The sequence below is a fragment of the Eimeria necatrix genome, genomic scaffold (assembly GCF_000499385.1).
Source record: "Eimeria necatrix Houghton genomic scaffold, Enh_scaff42, whole genome shotgun sequence".
Lineage (NCBI taxonomy): Eukaryota > Apicomplexa > Conoidasida > Eucoccidiorida > Eimeriidae > Eimeria > Eimeria necatrix.
Window position 1 is genome coordinate 100,928 of NW_013654796.1, and position 16,045 is coordinate 116,972.

General features: G+C 50.0%; 2 protein-coding genes across 2 annotated transcripts; both read left to right on the plus strand.

The window, feature by feature from the left end:
- Positions 1 to 376: 376 nt before the first annotated feature.
- ENH_00053320 (DEAH-box RNA/DNA helicase, putative) lies at positions 377 to 8,002 on the plus strand (the record flags this gene model as incomplete). Its single annotated transcript, XM_013583704.1, has 14 exons — positions 377 to 1,260; positions 1,618 to 1,923; positions 2,947 to 3,058; positions 3,404 to 4,123; positions 4,278 to 4,355; positions 4,508 to 4,698; positions 4,948 to 5,005; positions 5,302 to 5,387; positions 5,514 to 5,745; positions 6,115 to 6,349; positions 6,520 to 6,797; positions 6,969 to 7,093; positions 7,294 to 7,439; positions 7,644 to 8,002. 14 exons carry the CDS (start codon positions 377 to 379, stop codon positions 8,000 to 8,002), a joined length of 3,810 nt encoding a protein of 1,269 aa, XP_013439158.1.
- Positions 8,003 to 9,395: 1,393 nt separating this feature from the next.
- ENH_00053330 (histidyl tRNA synthetase 2, putative) lies at positions 9,396 to 10,979 on the plus strand (the record flags this gene model as incomplete). Its single annotated transcript, XM_013583705.1, has 6 exons — positions 9,396 to 9,517; positions 9,656 to 9,705; positions 9,957 to 10,007; positions 10,149 to 10,220; positions 10,402 to 10,509; positions 10,807 to 10,979. The coding sequence occupies 6 exons, from the start codon at positions 9,396 to 9,398 to the stop codon at positions 10,977 to 10,979; spliced, it is 576 nt and encodes a 191-aa protein (XP_013439159.1).
- Between the last annotated feature and the right edge of the window lie 5,066 nt (positions 10,980 to 16,045).

Consider the following 16,045-nt stretch of genomic DNA (forward strand, 5'->3'; position numbering starts at 1 on the left):
TGAATTACTAAGACACCAAAGACTGAGCTGCCAACGCATAAGAGTTTAGCGTTCACTAGGATGTTATGGTTTTTAATGCGCTCCGAGGTATGAAATTTTGGCCCAAGGTTTGGTGGTTTGTCTGCAGGTAAAAGAGCAAGAGCTGGAGGCTGCAGGGAGCTTGCTGCCAAATTGTGTGGTTGTACGGCTATGCGTTCCCATTGAAGGGGCGGCTCCAAGTGGGACCCCTTCAAGGGTCGCTACGGGTTTCTATTTGCAGATCCCTCTGGACGCTTCTGCTGCGTCATCACTTGAGAGCTGCCTTAAAGCATCCTTAGGTGCGGACTCTATACAAGGAAACCCACAGAAAGAAACATCGAGGGATGAGGCACTAACAATGCACATCTTGTGTCCTCCAGGATCTCCGTACCCCTTGGAACCCCCTGTTGTGTGGATCTCCTCGGGTGGAGCCATGGGGTCTGATACAATAGAAAACCAAATGCCACCCTTTGGTGAAGGCGTTGGAGCCATCCTATGTGGCGCATTCGCCGCACATAATGCACTGCGCCTCTCACGCCCTCTGCAGCAATTGTCCGAGTACATCTCATCTCAGGCAGCTTCCAACGCGGACTCTAATGTTTCCAAGTTCTCTTGTGCCCCCCAGCTTCTCAGTGTACTGTCTTCACCTGTTTGCGAGACTTCAATCTCCGACGTGGCAGGACTGCTCCTGGCGTCCTGGCAGATGGAGGCCCAGCTTGATGAGCTTATTTCCAAGGATCCTGAAGGTCCCCGTGGAATGTTTGCAAGATGGGTGGCAATCTCTACAGGGGCAGTAAAAACAGCTCCTGCATCGCCGGCACCGAGTGGGCCACCAAGAAGAGGGGCCAATGCAGCAGCAGAAAAGAACTCTGTAGAAGAGAAAACAGCAGAAAAGAACGCGGCAGAACAACAGAAAATGCAGCAGTATGATGCAGGCTCAGAAAGCCGAACCTCTCGTGCTCCTGCCGGGGGTCCCACTGAAAGGGGGAAAAGAGAAGATGGAAATGTTGGGGCTCATTCAGCGGGCCCCTTAATGAGTTCTTCGAGGCATTCCACTCTAAGCCGAACCGGAGGAAGACTCACAGGAGGAGAGGCGGAGGTCTGCAAGACCATCATTGACGGAGTGAAGACAGCAGCGTCTGCTGAGGCCCTGGGGCTTCCCGTGCGACAACACTTTGACTCCGTCATGGAATTTATGGCAAACCCACGTAAAAGGGTACTTGTTGTTCAGGGAGAGACAGGGTAAACATTTGGGCGAAAATTTGAAGGGTTTTGGCTGTTGGGTCTGTGTTATAACATTGTGTCTCTGCCAGCACCTCCTTGTTATCTTTTCTGTGGCCTCGTCGACTGCTTCCGTTATACGTTTGCATGAATACTGTCGTTACATGTGTAACCTTTCCACGCTTCTCTGTCTTTCTATGCCTACGCATCTATTTTTCTGCTTCTGGACCCTAGGCGCAAAATCTTTCTTTTCGCCCGTTTGACTCACCCCTTTAGGTTCAGCTGCTGCATTTTCTGATTGCTCTATTGCCCCACTGCAGCTAATCGTGGCGCAGTGCTACTATGCACACTTGTTGCTGCTATTGGTTGTCACTGCAGCTCCGGAAAAACAACTCAGCTGCCTCGGATGCTGCTGGAAGCAGCAGCGCATCTTGCACTGCAACAGCAGAGCAATGAGAGCAACATCATGGGCAACGACAAAGAACATTTTCCTGCTTACATTGTCTGCACACAGCCTCGCCGTCTTGCTGCGGTGTCTGTAGCTAGCCGTGTGGCCACTGAAATGGGAGCTCCTGTTGGCGGCCTTGTTGGGTACCAAGTGCGTCTCGAGTCCCGTGTAACAAAACATACACGGCTGCTTTTCTGCACTCATGGAGTCCTTCTACGACAGCTCCTGAGCAGCGAGTAAGGAGGTTTTTTGAAAGTTTTAGACACTCTCAGGACAGCTTAGGATGAAGCTCGTTGTGCATTGCCGAAGCGAAGTACAGAGAATGTGCGTGACCCTGAGCTGAGCAACGTGTTTTCCCACTCGTGGTGATTGCAGTCGTAGATGAAAGACACCCTCTGCATTGCCGTAAATACCTTATTCGCTTTGGTTCTCACGCAGACAAGTACGTGGAGCGTAGTAGTGGCATGTATACTTATTTATTCTTTGGTATGTTTAATCGTTTATGCGCAACTGCTGTGGCTGATACTTGTACCATCCATGTGCATTTCCATAGCCGCACACGTGTGCGTGGACATATGTAGAAAAGCAAAATGTTGGCTACGTGAATGGCTGTCAGTCTACACTTTATGGCCTTCTGTTTGAAAGCTACCCCCCAGCTGTGGCATGCGCGATTCCTCACTTTTAACGCGTCAGCGTGTTACCAGTGCCAAGCGGTTCAGGAGAACGTTTCATAAGCATTTCAGTCCTTTTCGTGTGTGGCTGTATACGAACAACGTTAGTTGGTGTGCCAGTGTATGAGTTCTCCAGCATACTCGTTGGAAAATTCATGTAGAATTTTCCAGCGAATGCGCTGGAAAACGCATCTACGTACTTCCTGTGTGTCTGAACGTGTGTGCGAGTCATTAAATGGAGATTTTGTCTTTTGGCGATGCAGATAGCACATATGTGCATACGTGCACGCATTTGTTAGTGAGCATACATTATGCATTCGTGCAAGCTTGGGTGCTTTTGGACTAGAGCGTTCACACTTATTCAGGTTCAGCTTTTTCTTGTTTCCATATGGCGGTAGCGAATGCCACTCTACAGTTCCAAAAAAATATTTCTAGAGATGCACATGCACATAGGCATACATAGAGACAGGCAAGGCCCCGCCAACACAGAGACAAAGCCAGAGAGACACAACTTGAATATTCAGGTCTCCCTTTGCTCAGAATGTCTTCATTCACGCATATACACATATAGTTGTGTTCGTTTTGCAGCGCTCTTGATAAATTCTCCGTGGTGGTGGTGGACGAGGTGCATGAGCGGTGCACGGAGGTGGATATGCTTCTGCTGGTCCTCGCTAAGGCATTGGCATCAAACAAACACAATGTAACTCATTCACACATCATCACTATCACACCACGGAGGCGTCTGTTCAGCCCGCACACACAACACCCGGGGCATTATCTGACAGTTTGAAGAGTAGATATGCCAAGACATCAAGAAATTTAGGAGACACGCTCCTAGGCAAGAAAAAAGGAATAGTAGAGGAGGGGAGACCAACTGTGTTGACGGAGTACAACAGGGAAATAAGGAGAGACCGGAAATAGTGGGGTAGATGAAAGGGGAACGAGGAGGCATTTTTCTGTTCAGTATCACCACAAATCAAGTGATTTGGCGAGAATCACATCTCCCCTGGCAAAGCTACCATATTGCTGTTGGGTTTATCTGCAGCTAAAGGTGGTTGTGATGAGCGCCTCCCTAGCTGTGGAGCACTTCGCTTCATACTTTCTCCCTGAGCGACTCACGACGCTCCAAGGCTCTTGTAGCACTGGCGGCATCACCCAGCCGCAGGAGCACTGCCAGAGGCAGAACCGGCGGCCACGGGCTGAGATGGACAGAAGTGATAGCAGCGTGGACGTCCTCAAGGTTCCAGGAAAGACCTTTCCAGTTTCTGTTCACTACCTTGACGAAGTCTTACGAATGTGTGATCCTTCTTCGCTCCCTGCTGCGTATCAGAGCGCATCAGCAATAGCAGCAGCAGTGGAAGCTCGGTACAAAGGAGGGAGACCCACCGCGGCAAAGACTGAGTGGCGTGAGCAGCAGCAAGACACTTTCTCCCCAACGCCAACTATGGCTGAAAATGCAGCAGCCACAGCGGCAGGAACCCCTGTGGGGTCGCTTCCTCAACTGCCTCAGTTGGTTGCAGCAGTTGTTCGTCACGTACACCTGACGGGGACTCCGTGTGCCAAATCATCTACAGAAGGCACCAGGGGTTCGCGAAGAGGTAAACACGGGCAGCAACACCAGCAACAAGCGAGAGGAACAGCTATAATTGTTTTCTGCAGCGGTGTCGGCGAGGTTTCTGCTGTATGCCGGGCAGTTGAGGAGTTACAAATGGACTTATGGGTGTTACCATGTCATGCGTCGCTGCATCCGAAACAACAGCAGAAGGTGATGTCTAATTGCTGTAGCCGTCACTGTTGCAGCTGGTGTTAGACGCGCAGCATGTCCCAACTCCGTGTACAGCCGGTTTTTGTTGAGAAGAGTCTTTTGTGCAGAGCCATGTAGTGTAGGATTGAGCCTGTTTTCTGGGCGATTATTTTAGGTGTTTGCTGCTCCCCCATCTGGCTGGAGGAAAGTGGTGGTCGCAACAAATATTGCCGAAACCTCCATCACTATAAGTGTAAGCGGCAGACTCTACTCCCTGAGACTCGGTGCAGCGTAAGTAGATCAAGCGCCTTTTTGTGCTGCCAGTCGAGTATGAAATAGTTCTTCTGCAGTTTGTTGGTGGAGTAGCTGGGGATGCGATTGTGGAGTGTGCAATGTACATATCAGGATGTAGGATACGTGATTGACTGCGGAACACACAAAGTCCTGCGATATGACCCGTCTAAGAGAAGCAGCAGACTTCAAGAGGAGCTCATCACCAAAGCCAATGCACAGCAGAGAAGAGGACGAGCCGGGAGAGTTTCAGAGGGCTGCTGCCTCCGGCTATACCAGAAAGACGAGTTTGCAAACATGGCGACGTCAGCAACCCTTGAATGCAGAACCTAAATTTGAAGCTCAATTCCCATTTAAGCACAAACCCTGCAGATGTTGGAGGAAATGACAGGCTACACGAAGAAGAGCCGAAGGGCCTGCAAAAGAGGACAGATAGCTAATAGAATTAGCTAGGGAGCGCTCTCCCCTACGCCAAAGCTCGCAGATATCAACTAAAACAACTCATTATGTGTCTGTTTCTTGTTGGGTTGCTGCTTGTGCTGCTATTGCTGCAGGGTGGAAACCCCGGAGTTGCACCGCCAGGCTCTGGACAACGTTTGTCTACAGCTGAAGGTGAGCACACAGCAACATAGTACAAATAAACGTATTTGTGGCATTCTGATTATATACCGATCCGATGTCTCCCTGCGCTGTTTAGTCCATATTTTCCTCGATTTGCATTGCAATCTATACACGCTTCATTACGAAGTCATTAAAGCATTTGCACAAGTGGAAAAGATTCTTGCCTTGCCTACTGGCTGTTCTCCCGTCCCAAGCATGCCTTCAACACCGTCTGGGTGCATATGCTGTCACCGCTGCTGTTCCTGCGGCTGCTACTGTTGCTTGGCGTGTGGCTGGGGCCGCCTCAGGCAATCTTCCCTAAAGAGCCTTTGCACAGCTTGTTCAGTCAGTGCCTCGACCCTCCAGCGCAGGAGCACATTGATGCCTCAATCAGGTCCGCAGCAGTCTCAGTAGCAGCAGCAGAGGTACAATTTGTGTCAAAGGAATTCATCTTTTTGCCCAATAGCAGGATCTGGCTCCCTTAGTGCTACTGTTTCTGCTAATGCTTTTGGCGCTGCAGACATCTGGAACACTTGGGTGCGCTCGAGTGTGTCGGGCATGATCTTGGAGAGTCTTTGACCCCTTTGGGTCTCTACCTCTCGCGCTTCCCCATGAGCATATCGTTTGCGAAAATGTTAATCTTTGCTGCGCCTTTGGGTTGTCTCGAAGAAACTCTTGCGCTCTGTTCTCTTATGGCTGCCGACTCTGAGTTGTATCTTCCCGGAGCGGAAGCAGCAGCTGAGAGACAAAAGGTTGGGTTGCCACTGAATAGATTGCGTGCAGTGCTGTGTATGCACGCGTGCATGGGCACACTTCAGATACTTGTGCTGCTGTTGGCCACTACAAGTCCCATGAAAGAAGAAAGGGCTGATCTTGGTTGTTGCTGTGCTTGTCTCCATCGTTAATTTTTCCTTTGGCATATCATGCTCTCTGATGTAGCCTGCATTCTTGCCTGTCTCTCTGTGCGCCTGGCTGTTTCTGTTGCCTTCTGTCCACGTACAACGCTGTGTACATTTCATGCCTCGCTCCCTTTGACCGTATCAGTATTTCTGTTCATTTTTGGATCATGTGGTAATGCACGCGTGTCACGATTGTTTGCGGGTTGTGCTTTGTGGGCTTAGTACTTCGCACGCAGTCAGTCGGACTTCGTGAGCAGCCTACGGGTGTTTGCTGGCTGGGAGTCAGCCGTCTCTTCTGGCCGATCGGCCGAGGACTCCTTTTGTCTCCGTTTCGGGGTAAATGCGAGCACTTGCAGAGCAGCAGAGGCCTTAAGAAAAAGGTTCAGGAGAGTTGCCAGAGAAGCAGGACTCATGGTGATGATGCCACCAGAGACAGACAGCCAAGCACAGCCCAACGGTATGTCCGGTGAGACATGCAACAGGCACTGTGTACAGGCGCTCATTTCTGTACGTGTACGCTAGGAGGCTCGCCCACTTATTTCTTCGCGCGCTTTTGTGACACACCTGACAGGACCAGCTGTACATGAGCTTGTGAATACTTCACACACACTTTGTGTATTTTCGCAGCCCGATCCGGCAAAAGGGGTTCTCCTGCAACAACAGCGAGCCCCAGTCGCAGCGGCAGCAGCAGCAATGCAGGTGATTGCGCAAGCGACAGCGGCGAGGAGGACGTGACGTTGCGGGTGGAGGAAGTTTCTCCTGTTGCATCTCGAGGGCCTGTAAGCGTCGACTCTAAGAACAAGACCAAAGACAGCGTGAGGAGCATCTACTGGTACATAAAGGCTTGCGTCGTAGCGGGTCTATACCCCCAAGTTGCCACCATCCAAGCCCCACGGACGTACACAGTAGGCCTCGAACACCAAAACCCGGAATCTGCTTTTAAAATATATGTGTTAAAAAATCGCTCTCCTTGTGTGAATGCTGCTTTATGTTACACACGCAGTCAAAGCCCTTACCACCGGCTGTCGGCGTTGCGACAGTTTCGACTACTGTTGCTGCTGCTGTTGCTGCTGCAGACAGTGGGCTCAGGTACACTTGAGAAGGCACCTGAAGCGTGGCAAATGAAGTTTTTCACTCGCGTTGATGCGGATACGAACTCTCCGCAAGAAGACAAAAAATCCCCAAGGCAGAAACTCCAACGGTAGGGCCCGCGGCTCAAAATTAGCATTTCTCCTTCTGGGTGTCAATGCCTTAACGATGCAACCTGACATTTTGAGTTTACCCTGCCTGTGTAGCCATTCACGGTTAGACTTGAAACCACTGCATCCTGTGGCTTTCAATGCTTGGTCGCTTGCGATGGCACTCAAGTCTGTGGATGCGCGTAGGTGCTTTGTCTCTTAGGGTATTCATACACCCGACTTCGGTGAACTTTAAGTCCTGCGACTTCGACACCCAGTGGGTGGCGTTTAGTGAGAAGTTGCAAACCACCAAAGTATTTATCAAGGACGTATCTACTGTTTCCGTCTTCGCGCTTTTGCTTCTTTCCTGTAAGGCCCTCTTCTGCAGCGGCTATCGCTGCTACCGCTTTTGCTAGTAATGTTCTGTTTTTCATCTTGGACGTGCGCGTTGTGCCTCTTGACAGTTTCTGATCTGACGTGTGAACAGTTTCATGTGTGTCGTCGCATGGAATATGCTCTTCCTGGCTTTGGCTTTAGGACTGGCATTCGGGCCCTAATTTTCTGTGGGCGCAGGCTGCGAGCTGGTCCCCGCTCAAGGTGAAGGCGCTCTGTGGCTGGACGGGTGGCTGCAGCTGCGCTGCCCAGGTTTGATATGCAGCTACGTGAAGCATCTAAAGGGCCTTTTTCACGCTTTTCTCAATGAGTTTTACTCCCTGTCAGCCTTTGGACTGACACGGAAAAGCCCCCAGGTGGCAAATCAGCAAGTGCAGCAAGAGGCCCTGGACTATGACGCGATTGCTATTGAACAAGAAGCAGCAGCGCCAAATAAAGCCAAATTTGCATTCTTTGGGGCTCGTGCTGCTCAGCAAAGGAGACTGGACCTCACAGCCCTTGTCAAGAGACTCGTGGAGCTCGAGGGACACCTCATCTAATGAAATTTCAAGTTTATTTGTGTGTGCACACCTCGGCGTGTCTCTACACCCCGACTTCCATGTGTGTTTTTAAGTTTCAGGGTGGGCATACGCAGGCGATGCTTCAACTGGCAGCAGCCATAAGGCATTGGCTTACGGGTGGAAAACTCCACTCTAGCTGCCGTGCTTGAATCCCATGTTAGAATCTTCGTACCCTGAACTTTTAAGTGGGTGCCTAATTTGGGGCCTAATGGAGTCGCTACAATTTGCGGTTTTTGCATACTTATGAGTTAAGAATCGACGAGGTTTCACTGTGATGACTGAGTCTAGTCCTTATTTGGTTTGGGAGTGGCTCAAGCTTAATCTTCAGTCAGGAACTATTGAAGTTTCCAGGATTAGTTGAGGCCACGCTATCAGGGAGGACCGGCTAGCAAGTCGACAGAGCAAGAACGCCACACCCAGAGCATGTAACCTAAAAGAGATCCCAGCCTTAAAGAAGATAAGCCACGTTTGGAATAAGCTTACTAGTTAAATGGGAACGCTTACAAGCTAACAAAAAACCTCCACTAAAACAGGATTGCCCGCAGAGGCGGCAACGTATTACACAGGTGGTGCCCGTGGACGCGGCGTCGATTTCATGTGGCAGAAACAGGCGCCTCTGAAGTACAAATGCAGAAGCTACAGGACTTTAAGTAGCTTTGACAAACACTTGGGCAAGAACAGAGACACTGGCTACGAAAATTCCTGAAGGGGAGACGAACGATACTAGCAGCGCCGCGTAGCTCGACATGTCATATACGGGAAAATGCAGGTGCATACTATCTTTGAACTTCTCTTACTGGCTCACCTTCGGTACTTTGTCACGGCAGGAGCTTCGCCATGAGGCATAAAGGTATGCTCGTGTGAGAAACCAGTCCCTATCACGAGCTTTAGAGTTGAAAGTGTTGTATACTTTCAGTATTGGGATCAACGCACTGGGGGTTTCGGGTCCTACGCTCGAAATGTTGGAGGGTTTGAAACACTGGGCGCTGTCCTGGCAAGTGCTGCGAAATCGATTGTGGAAACACTTGACATGCAGTCCTGTTCTAAGACTTGCCTTGAATCCTGAATCATAGTGATTTGAGGCTCTTGCAAAAATTAAATGTTTTCACCTACGTTGTTAATTGTACAGTTTCATTGAAGGTTAATAGTGGCCGCCTACCGGGGCCCCCCAAGGGCAGCAGGTTCCAAGCCCTAATATCCAGACCCTGCTCACTGGAATTATCCACTCTACAGGTTCATATTGACTCTTTTCTTCAACCTTCTTGGCTCCTCTGCGTCATGTGGCTCCGGAGGAGAGTGCATTGAGAAGCTATCAACTGGGGGGCCGAAGATATGAACCAACAGAAGTCTTGCTCTAAGCCACTCTACGAAAATGAAATTAGTTCTCCAACGAGTCGAAGGAGCAGCAGTGAAGGTGGCAGAGACTGGAGAAGAAGTTGCAAGGATTGGCAAGGGCCTCATATGTCTCCTCGGCATTGGCAAACACGACCACAAGTACGCCGTAGACCCACGCATGTACCAACTGACCCCCATAAACTGGTCAGCTCCTGAAGAGCTGCAATATTGTCTGTGCAAAAGTCCTAAGCACTGGGACCGCATTTGAGGCATCTGTAGGGTGTGGATCTGGTATAGGGCCGACGTGGACTATGGCGTGAAGAAGTGCCTAGGAACGAGGTTGTGGGGTACGGTTTCAGTTTCACCTATCCCGAGTTTCCGTGCTTTTTTTAAATTACTTCAGCTCGCCTGTCATGTGGCTTATATGTTTGTTTCTCTCAAATGCTCGCCAACACCGTGCATCCAACTCCCGCACTCAATACTCTCTTGCAATCACAACACACACACGCACATAATAAGCGTGCGCAGCCCGGTTACAAGCACCAAGGCTCAGAACCATGTGCCGGGCAGTCCCAACCTCTGCCATTGTTGCCTTCAGAGGATTCATCTGGCAAGCCTTGGCAGAAGAGTGTTGTTGATATGGGCTACGGTAAACCGTAAACCCTTATTCCTCGACCCTAGGCATCGAAGCAACGCACCAACCAGTTGTTCAGTTCGTTGGCTTACTGCAGCTTTACAGCAGCTGCAATGCCTTAAGTCCGAGCCATTTTGTGTTCTTGGTGTTCTCCAGAATTGCTGTTAGTTTCCAACTTCACTCTTCAGGCCCAAACGAAAAAAGGGTTCCAGCCGGATTTCTCCGCTGGTGAGTTATAGGGCTGCTGTTCACAAGAAAGTGCCTTTGCATGCCTCCCCACGCCTCCATCATCGTGAGTTTCGGGGCTTGGAAGTAATAGTGGCTGCCTTAAAATGTTGCCGCCACATCCACAACTACTAGTACTTCTATGTAAAGCTGAGTAGATGAGGGCTCATGGTTGTTGGTGCAGCAATGCCTCCGGATAAAGCGCGCCCAGTGTATGAGTCTTTTTTAGAAAGTCTTCGCAAGGGCTACGAACCAAGTAAAATTCAGTGCGGACAATTCCAGACTCGCATGCGTGAGCCGAAGGCCCAGAAATAAGCTCTTAAGGGGGAAGCTGCAGCTAAAGAACCCACTGGCGCCTGCGTTCATAGTTTGTTTGCTCCTGTGCCTGTTTTGGTCGCTTGCGTATCTGTCCCTGTAATTCTTTTTCTGTCGTCAGTATCTCAACTGAACTACTCTGTTTGCTTCTGCCGTTGCCTATTTGCGTCTGCACGCATTTGTCAGCCGCATGTCTCTCTCACTTCTTCATTGGTGCTTTAACTGTGTGCCTTTCTCCTGCCTCTGTCTCTTTTCATTCTGTGTTCGACCACAGGAGTAGAGATACACAACGACGGGCCTGTCACCCTCACAGTTGACACTCAGACCCTGCAGCTTAACAGGGGACCAGCACCTACATCGCCTACCTCCCCTCCAAACCAAAAGCAAGATAAGGCGAAGCGAACAGACTCCGACCCCACCGTTAATGAGGCCAATGGGAATTGCTGAGCTATTCATTCACCTCGATTTCTCACATTTTCTTTACAGTTGAGCCACACAACACCAACCATACCGCCAACTGCGTCCGGCCTGTCCAAGCATCTACGAGGTCCAAATCAAACGAAAGAACTTTGAGACGTTCACTTGCCTTGGGAAGCTTTTACGATAGGATGTTTTAGCTAAGAGCCCTTTTAAAAGCCGCTCATAGGGCGTGTAAAAGGGCTTTACACCACCATTTGTTAGTTGGGCTTTCCATTTTTGTCTTGAGGGCTTGTCTACTGCTGGGGGGCACTCTTTTGATTAATCGCCTTCTTTCCTCCCGTATGGCCCCCCTACTGCTGAGCGCAAGAACTCCCTCAGGAACCATTTCGATGAATTCTTCCGTCTTGTGGAGTTCCCTCCGCAAGCGGCATCACGGTATCGATGATCCCGTGTTTAAGCGCTCCCTCTGCATTCAAATATCTTTCCTCTGATAGTAAGGAGGCCACTGAAGGGGGAGAAAGGCCTGTTAGGCACCTGAGACGTAAGACCGTAAAAAAATGAACTTATCAACTGCTAATGTCGAACCGAAAAAATTCTTATGGAGGTAAATTGCAGGCCACTACAGACACTGGTGCCATTCTTCAGGGGATCTGCACCCAGAACAAAATTTAGAAATCACTGCATATCCCGCCACTGCAGCACAGAGAAAATGGAAACAGACGGGCATCTATAGGCACAGATTGGCACAATTCTATGGGAGCCCTCATGGAGAAGGTCTATTTCAAGTCAACCATACAAGAAAGGGCCCCTGCAGTTGAAAGGTGGCGTCGAGGGCGGATGGTGTAGTGGTATCACGCCTGATTTGCATTCAGGAGGTCCCGGGATCAAACCCCGGTCCGTCCACTTCCACTTTCTTCGGTTTTTAACACTTCACCAAGTGCAGGACTACTCGCTTAGTAATGAACCACATTTCAAAAAGCTACACAATATTTCTTTGAAGAGCGTCAGGACCCAGGAAGCGGCCTCCTCAGAGTGCCCCTATGAAAGACCCTCAGTTGTGGTCTTGGTAATGAGAGTCCTATGTTCCTTACCCGTAGAGGCTGTGAATTTGAGTTTTAACTCGCTTGACGCCATCAGTTTCCACTAAAAGGTCTGTCAGAGGGCCCCCCAGAGACCCCATTGGAAGATGCAGGAGGACTCTGCTGCCTTGTAATGCATAGCGGCGCCCTGGTGTTCCTCCAGCCAACAAAAGAGAAGCCGAAGATGCGCACAGCCCACAGTTTATAGTGTAGACTGGACTTGACATTAGCTGCAAACAGAGGGGGGAAGAACCAAGCTCACTTTGCAGCGGCGACAGCTGAAGCGAGCTGCTGCCACTGCAGCGCCGGCTGCAGTGGGGGCATAGAGGCCCAGCACACAAGTGCAATAATTACAACAGCAGAAGCTGCAGCAGCAACAAAGCGTTACCTGCATGAGGTCTAGGATGGCCAGGGCGTGGGTGATAGGCCCCCCATTCGAGTGTATGTGTAGATACACAGGACTGTGCCTATTTCCTGAAGTGTCGGCTGCCTCCTCAAGCAGCAGCAAAGACGAAAGTAACTCCTCAGTTGTCTGGGCAGTCAACTCCGAGAACAAAAACAGCACTCGCTCAGACCGCTGCCTGTGAATAAACCCACACTCCCAAACCTTGAGCGGCTTAGGTTGTATAAACCCGTGAAACCGAAAAGAAATCACTGTGAACTGGCTCCACTAAGCTGGTTCACAAACAAAAGCAAATCCTTGAAGCTGAGTGATATTAAAGGGAAACAACGCTTGGGTCTATGGGATAGGCTTTGGGGTTTAGCGCTAGAAGGCAGACTTCTCGTATAAATTGATCCACTGTCGGGTGTCTGCAGAAGGCCCCGGGGACAAAACACTGGGAACACCTGCAACATAAATGTGACATGAAGAGCAAATGATTCAGGCGCTGCTCCTCTTGATGCTGGTGCGACTGGTTCCCAGCTTATCGCTGCTGATGCTGCTGTTCACACCTTGTTGGTGTCACTGCACTTGCTGCTTCTGCCACCAACTCGTCAAGTCATATTTTGTTGGAGGCATACTGGTGCTGCTATTTCTGGCAGAGCAGCACCAGTGTGCCTCCAACAGAATATGAGTTTCCATTACAACATCTGCTTATGCTAGTAGACATACCCAAAGAACGAAAAGCTCTTTGAGCCATCGAGCGCCAGCCTGGTGGACTTGCGAGAGTCCCCCAACGCGTGGGAGTTTTTAAAAAGTTGAAAGTCTTGCACCCAACACTGCAGGAGGGTCCCAGAGACTCATTTGCCGTTTTCACTGTTGCTGCAGCAGTCCTTGCTGCTGCTGCTGATAGTGCTGCTCTTGCTGTTATTGTTTTGGGGCTGCTGTCCTTGATCTTGACGTTGAGCGCAGCGGCAATAGTCGACAAGTAGAGCAGGCAAACAAGGCCGAGGTACAGACGCAATGTCCGGGGGCTCGTACAGAGCCTCCCATTCCACCGAAGATGCATAATAAAACGGAAGTTCTGGACTCCAATACAGTAATGAGGGGCCCCAGCGGGGCCCCTTTGACTCGTTGCAGGTCCCGGAGGGGCTTGATCAATGACGTGAAGGAGTCGGGATACAGCTTTAATGTGTGTTACAAGGATGCATTCACTGAAATGGGGTTAACAGGTAGTGATTGGTACTCATGATTAGGAGCCCATGGGAGATACGGTGTTTCGAGCCCTGAGATGCATAAAGCAGATATGGCCAAAGGCGCTGTGAAAGGGATGCCTTAGAAACAATGTTATTTTGCAAACAAGCGTTCTAAGGTACCCGTGGGCTTGTTGTGACCCTAAGTTTCTGGGGATATCTTTCAAGGCACTGCCGCTGCCGACACTGGTCGCCGCGGGGGGGCCCTTTAGAAGGTGACCGATACCCTCGGGCCCATAGTTGAGCTTCGTGTCGGGTATAACCTAAATTAAAATGCATCTTAAAATGATACTATACTTGTTCTTCTACGCCCACGGAACAAAGGCTGCACAAAGTTAGGATGAGTGCCACCTGGTGTAAACGGCTCCGAATGCCTGTATTACAGCTACATAGTAAAAGTGCAAAATTGACAGCAGCAGAAGATACTAATCACGTAACTCAAGTAGCCTACATTAGATCTCAGTAAGGACTATTCAACACAGATCTCGTCGGAGCGCTGTGCAAGCAGCTACAGGGATTCGCCTACGGCCCCGCCTACAGCGCCTCCAGAAACGCTCTCACCGAGAACCCGCAGACCTACTTATCCCCAGTGACAAAGACTTCCTGTGCTTGTTCTTCATGATTAGGGCACCCGGCCTGCTTACCAGAACTCAAAGCCCCAGGAGAACATTCCAGTATCCCTGCTGCACTCTGGGACAATTGCGGGAACTTCTCAGGCCCCGCCTTTGCTGCTGTCTGCCCACGATTGCATAGCCTCGTGCGTTGGTGAATAGAAATTATCTGCTGCGAGGAGGAGGAGCTGTGCTGCAAGGGACTGCTCCAGAGGAAAGGGTGGGCTGCAGCTAGTTGGCTGTACTGTTTGGCAGGTAAAACGCCTTTGGAAATTTGAAACGAGCTTAGGGTGCAGCTTGTATTCATATAGATGCAGCGGCTTAGACGTAAAGATGGGTACGAAAGCATTAGCCTTCGCCATGTGCCAGACGTGACTTCTGCGTGGTTCGGCAATAAAGAAGACGGTATCGGAAAAAGCACTACTCTGCCTTCAATGCACATAGCTAAGACGAAGAAGAGTGCAACAACAGCCTTTCGGAACCGGTGCCTCCTCAGATACGATATGCCCTCGAATGAGTTTCCAAGAGGCCCCCTGTCTAGCGTTTTAAATGAGGAACCTCCTCTGTGCTCCTTTACCACGCAGCGGTAGCTGTATGTTACTTTTGTAGGCCCTGGCGCCAGCTGCTGCAATGGTGTAGAGAGTTCCTTTAATTTGTACATGGGGATGGCATGCGGGTACACAGTTCAGAAAGCATTCAATGCGGCTCAAGAAGCAAATCGAACGCATATCATGTGCAGAAGCATTTGCTGGCGCTCCTGCAATGCAGGGTGGCAGCATGACTAATAGGATCCCGTTTATTTCTCGAGCCCAATATATAAGCGTAAAATGTATGGCCACCACGAGCACTTCAGAAGCAGCGTCAAGCTTGTAGTGGCTCTCAGCTAGCGAACTTTAGTCCGAGCACAAGTAGACACCAGCATACCGACCCAAACAAAAGCGGACGTACTGACGCTCCCGGCAAAATTAGGTCCCGATAAGCGCACAACACTCCCAAGAGCCTTCACTGCCACTTGCCGCGGATGCACATTATCCCATCGGCTCTTGAGGAAATCAAGGAACTTCTGAAAATTCCTGTTGCATCCTCGAGATGTACGTTCGCCTCGAAGTGCATCTAATGGCTCATATTAAGCTGAAAATATTCCCACTGGAAGACTCCGCATGGTGCGCGACCTCTCCAAAATTTATCTAGCTGGCAGGATTTTCAACGAGCGAGCTAGCTTGAAAATGTAAATGCCTACTTCAGCTTAGCAGCTGCGGTTGCGCATTTGCACTTCAGCTATTCAAGAACTGAAAGAAATTGAAGCTCTCTGAAGCTACTGTCCACACTGCAGCTATTTCTGGGGCTGTTACTGGCGCTGCTTCTATCCGGCTTATGGAGAAAGCATAATTTGACAGTTGAAAAACTGCGGTTCGTTCTATGCTGCCCTGTTTCTCCTTTTCTTGTGCCGTTCCACACCGATTCACACTCCTTGAGTGTAGATAAAAGAAGATAAGTAGAAAAGCAGTACCAAACGCTCCTGGGTGAACATACACGTCCACTGATCTACATGGACAAGAAGAACATGAGGCAAATGTCAGAAAAAAATGTGTATTCACCCCAACAGCAAACAAACTGGCCCTACTGGGTGCAGATCTACAGAGATCAGCAAGTGCACTGCTGATGCGCAAGGGCGATAAGGAAGCTACAAACTACGAAACCTTCTGTACATTGCCATGTTTGCTGGTAAACAGCGGTATACACACTTAGATGGTGCATCCAACTAGGTGTA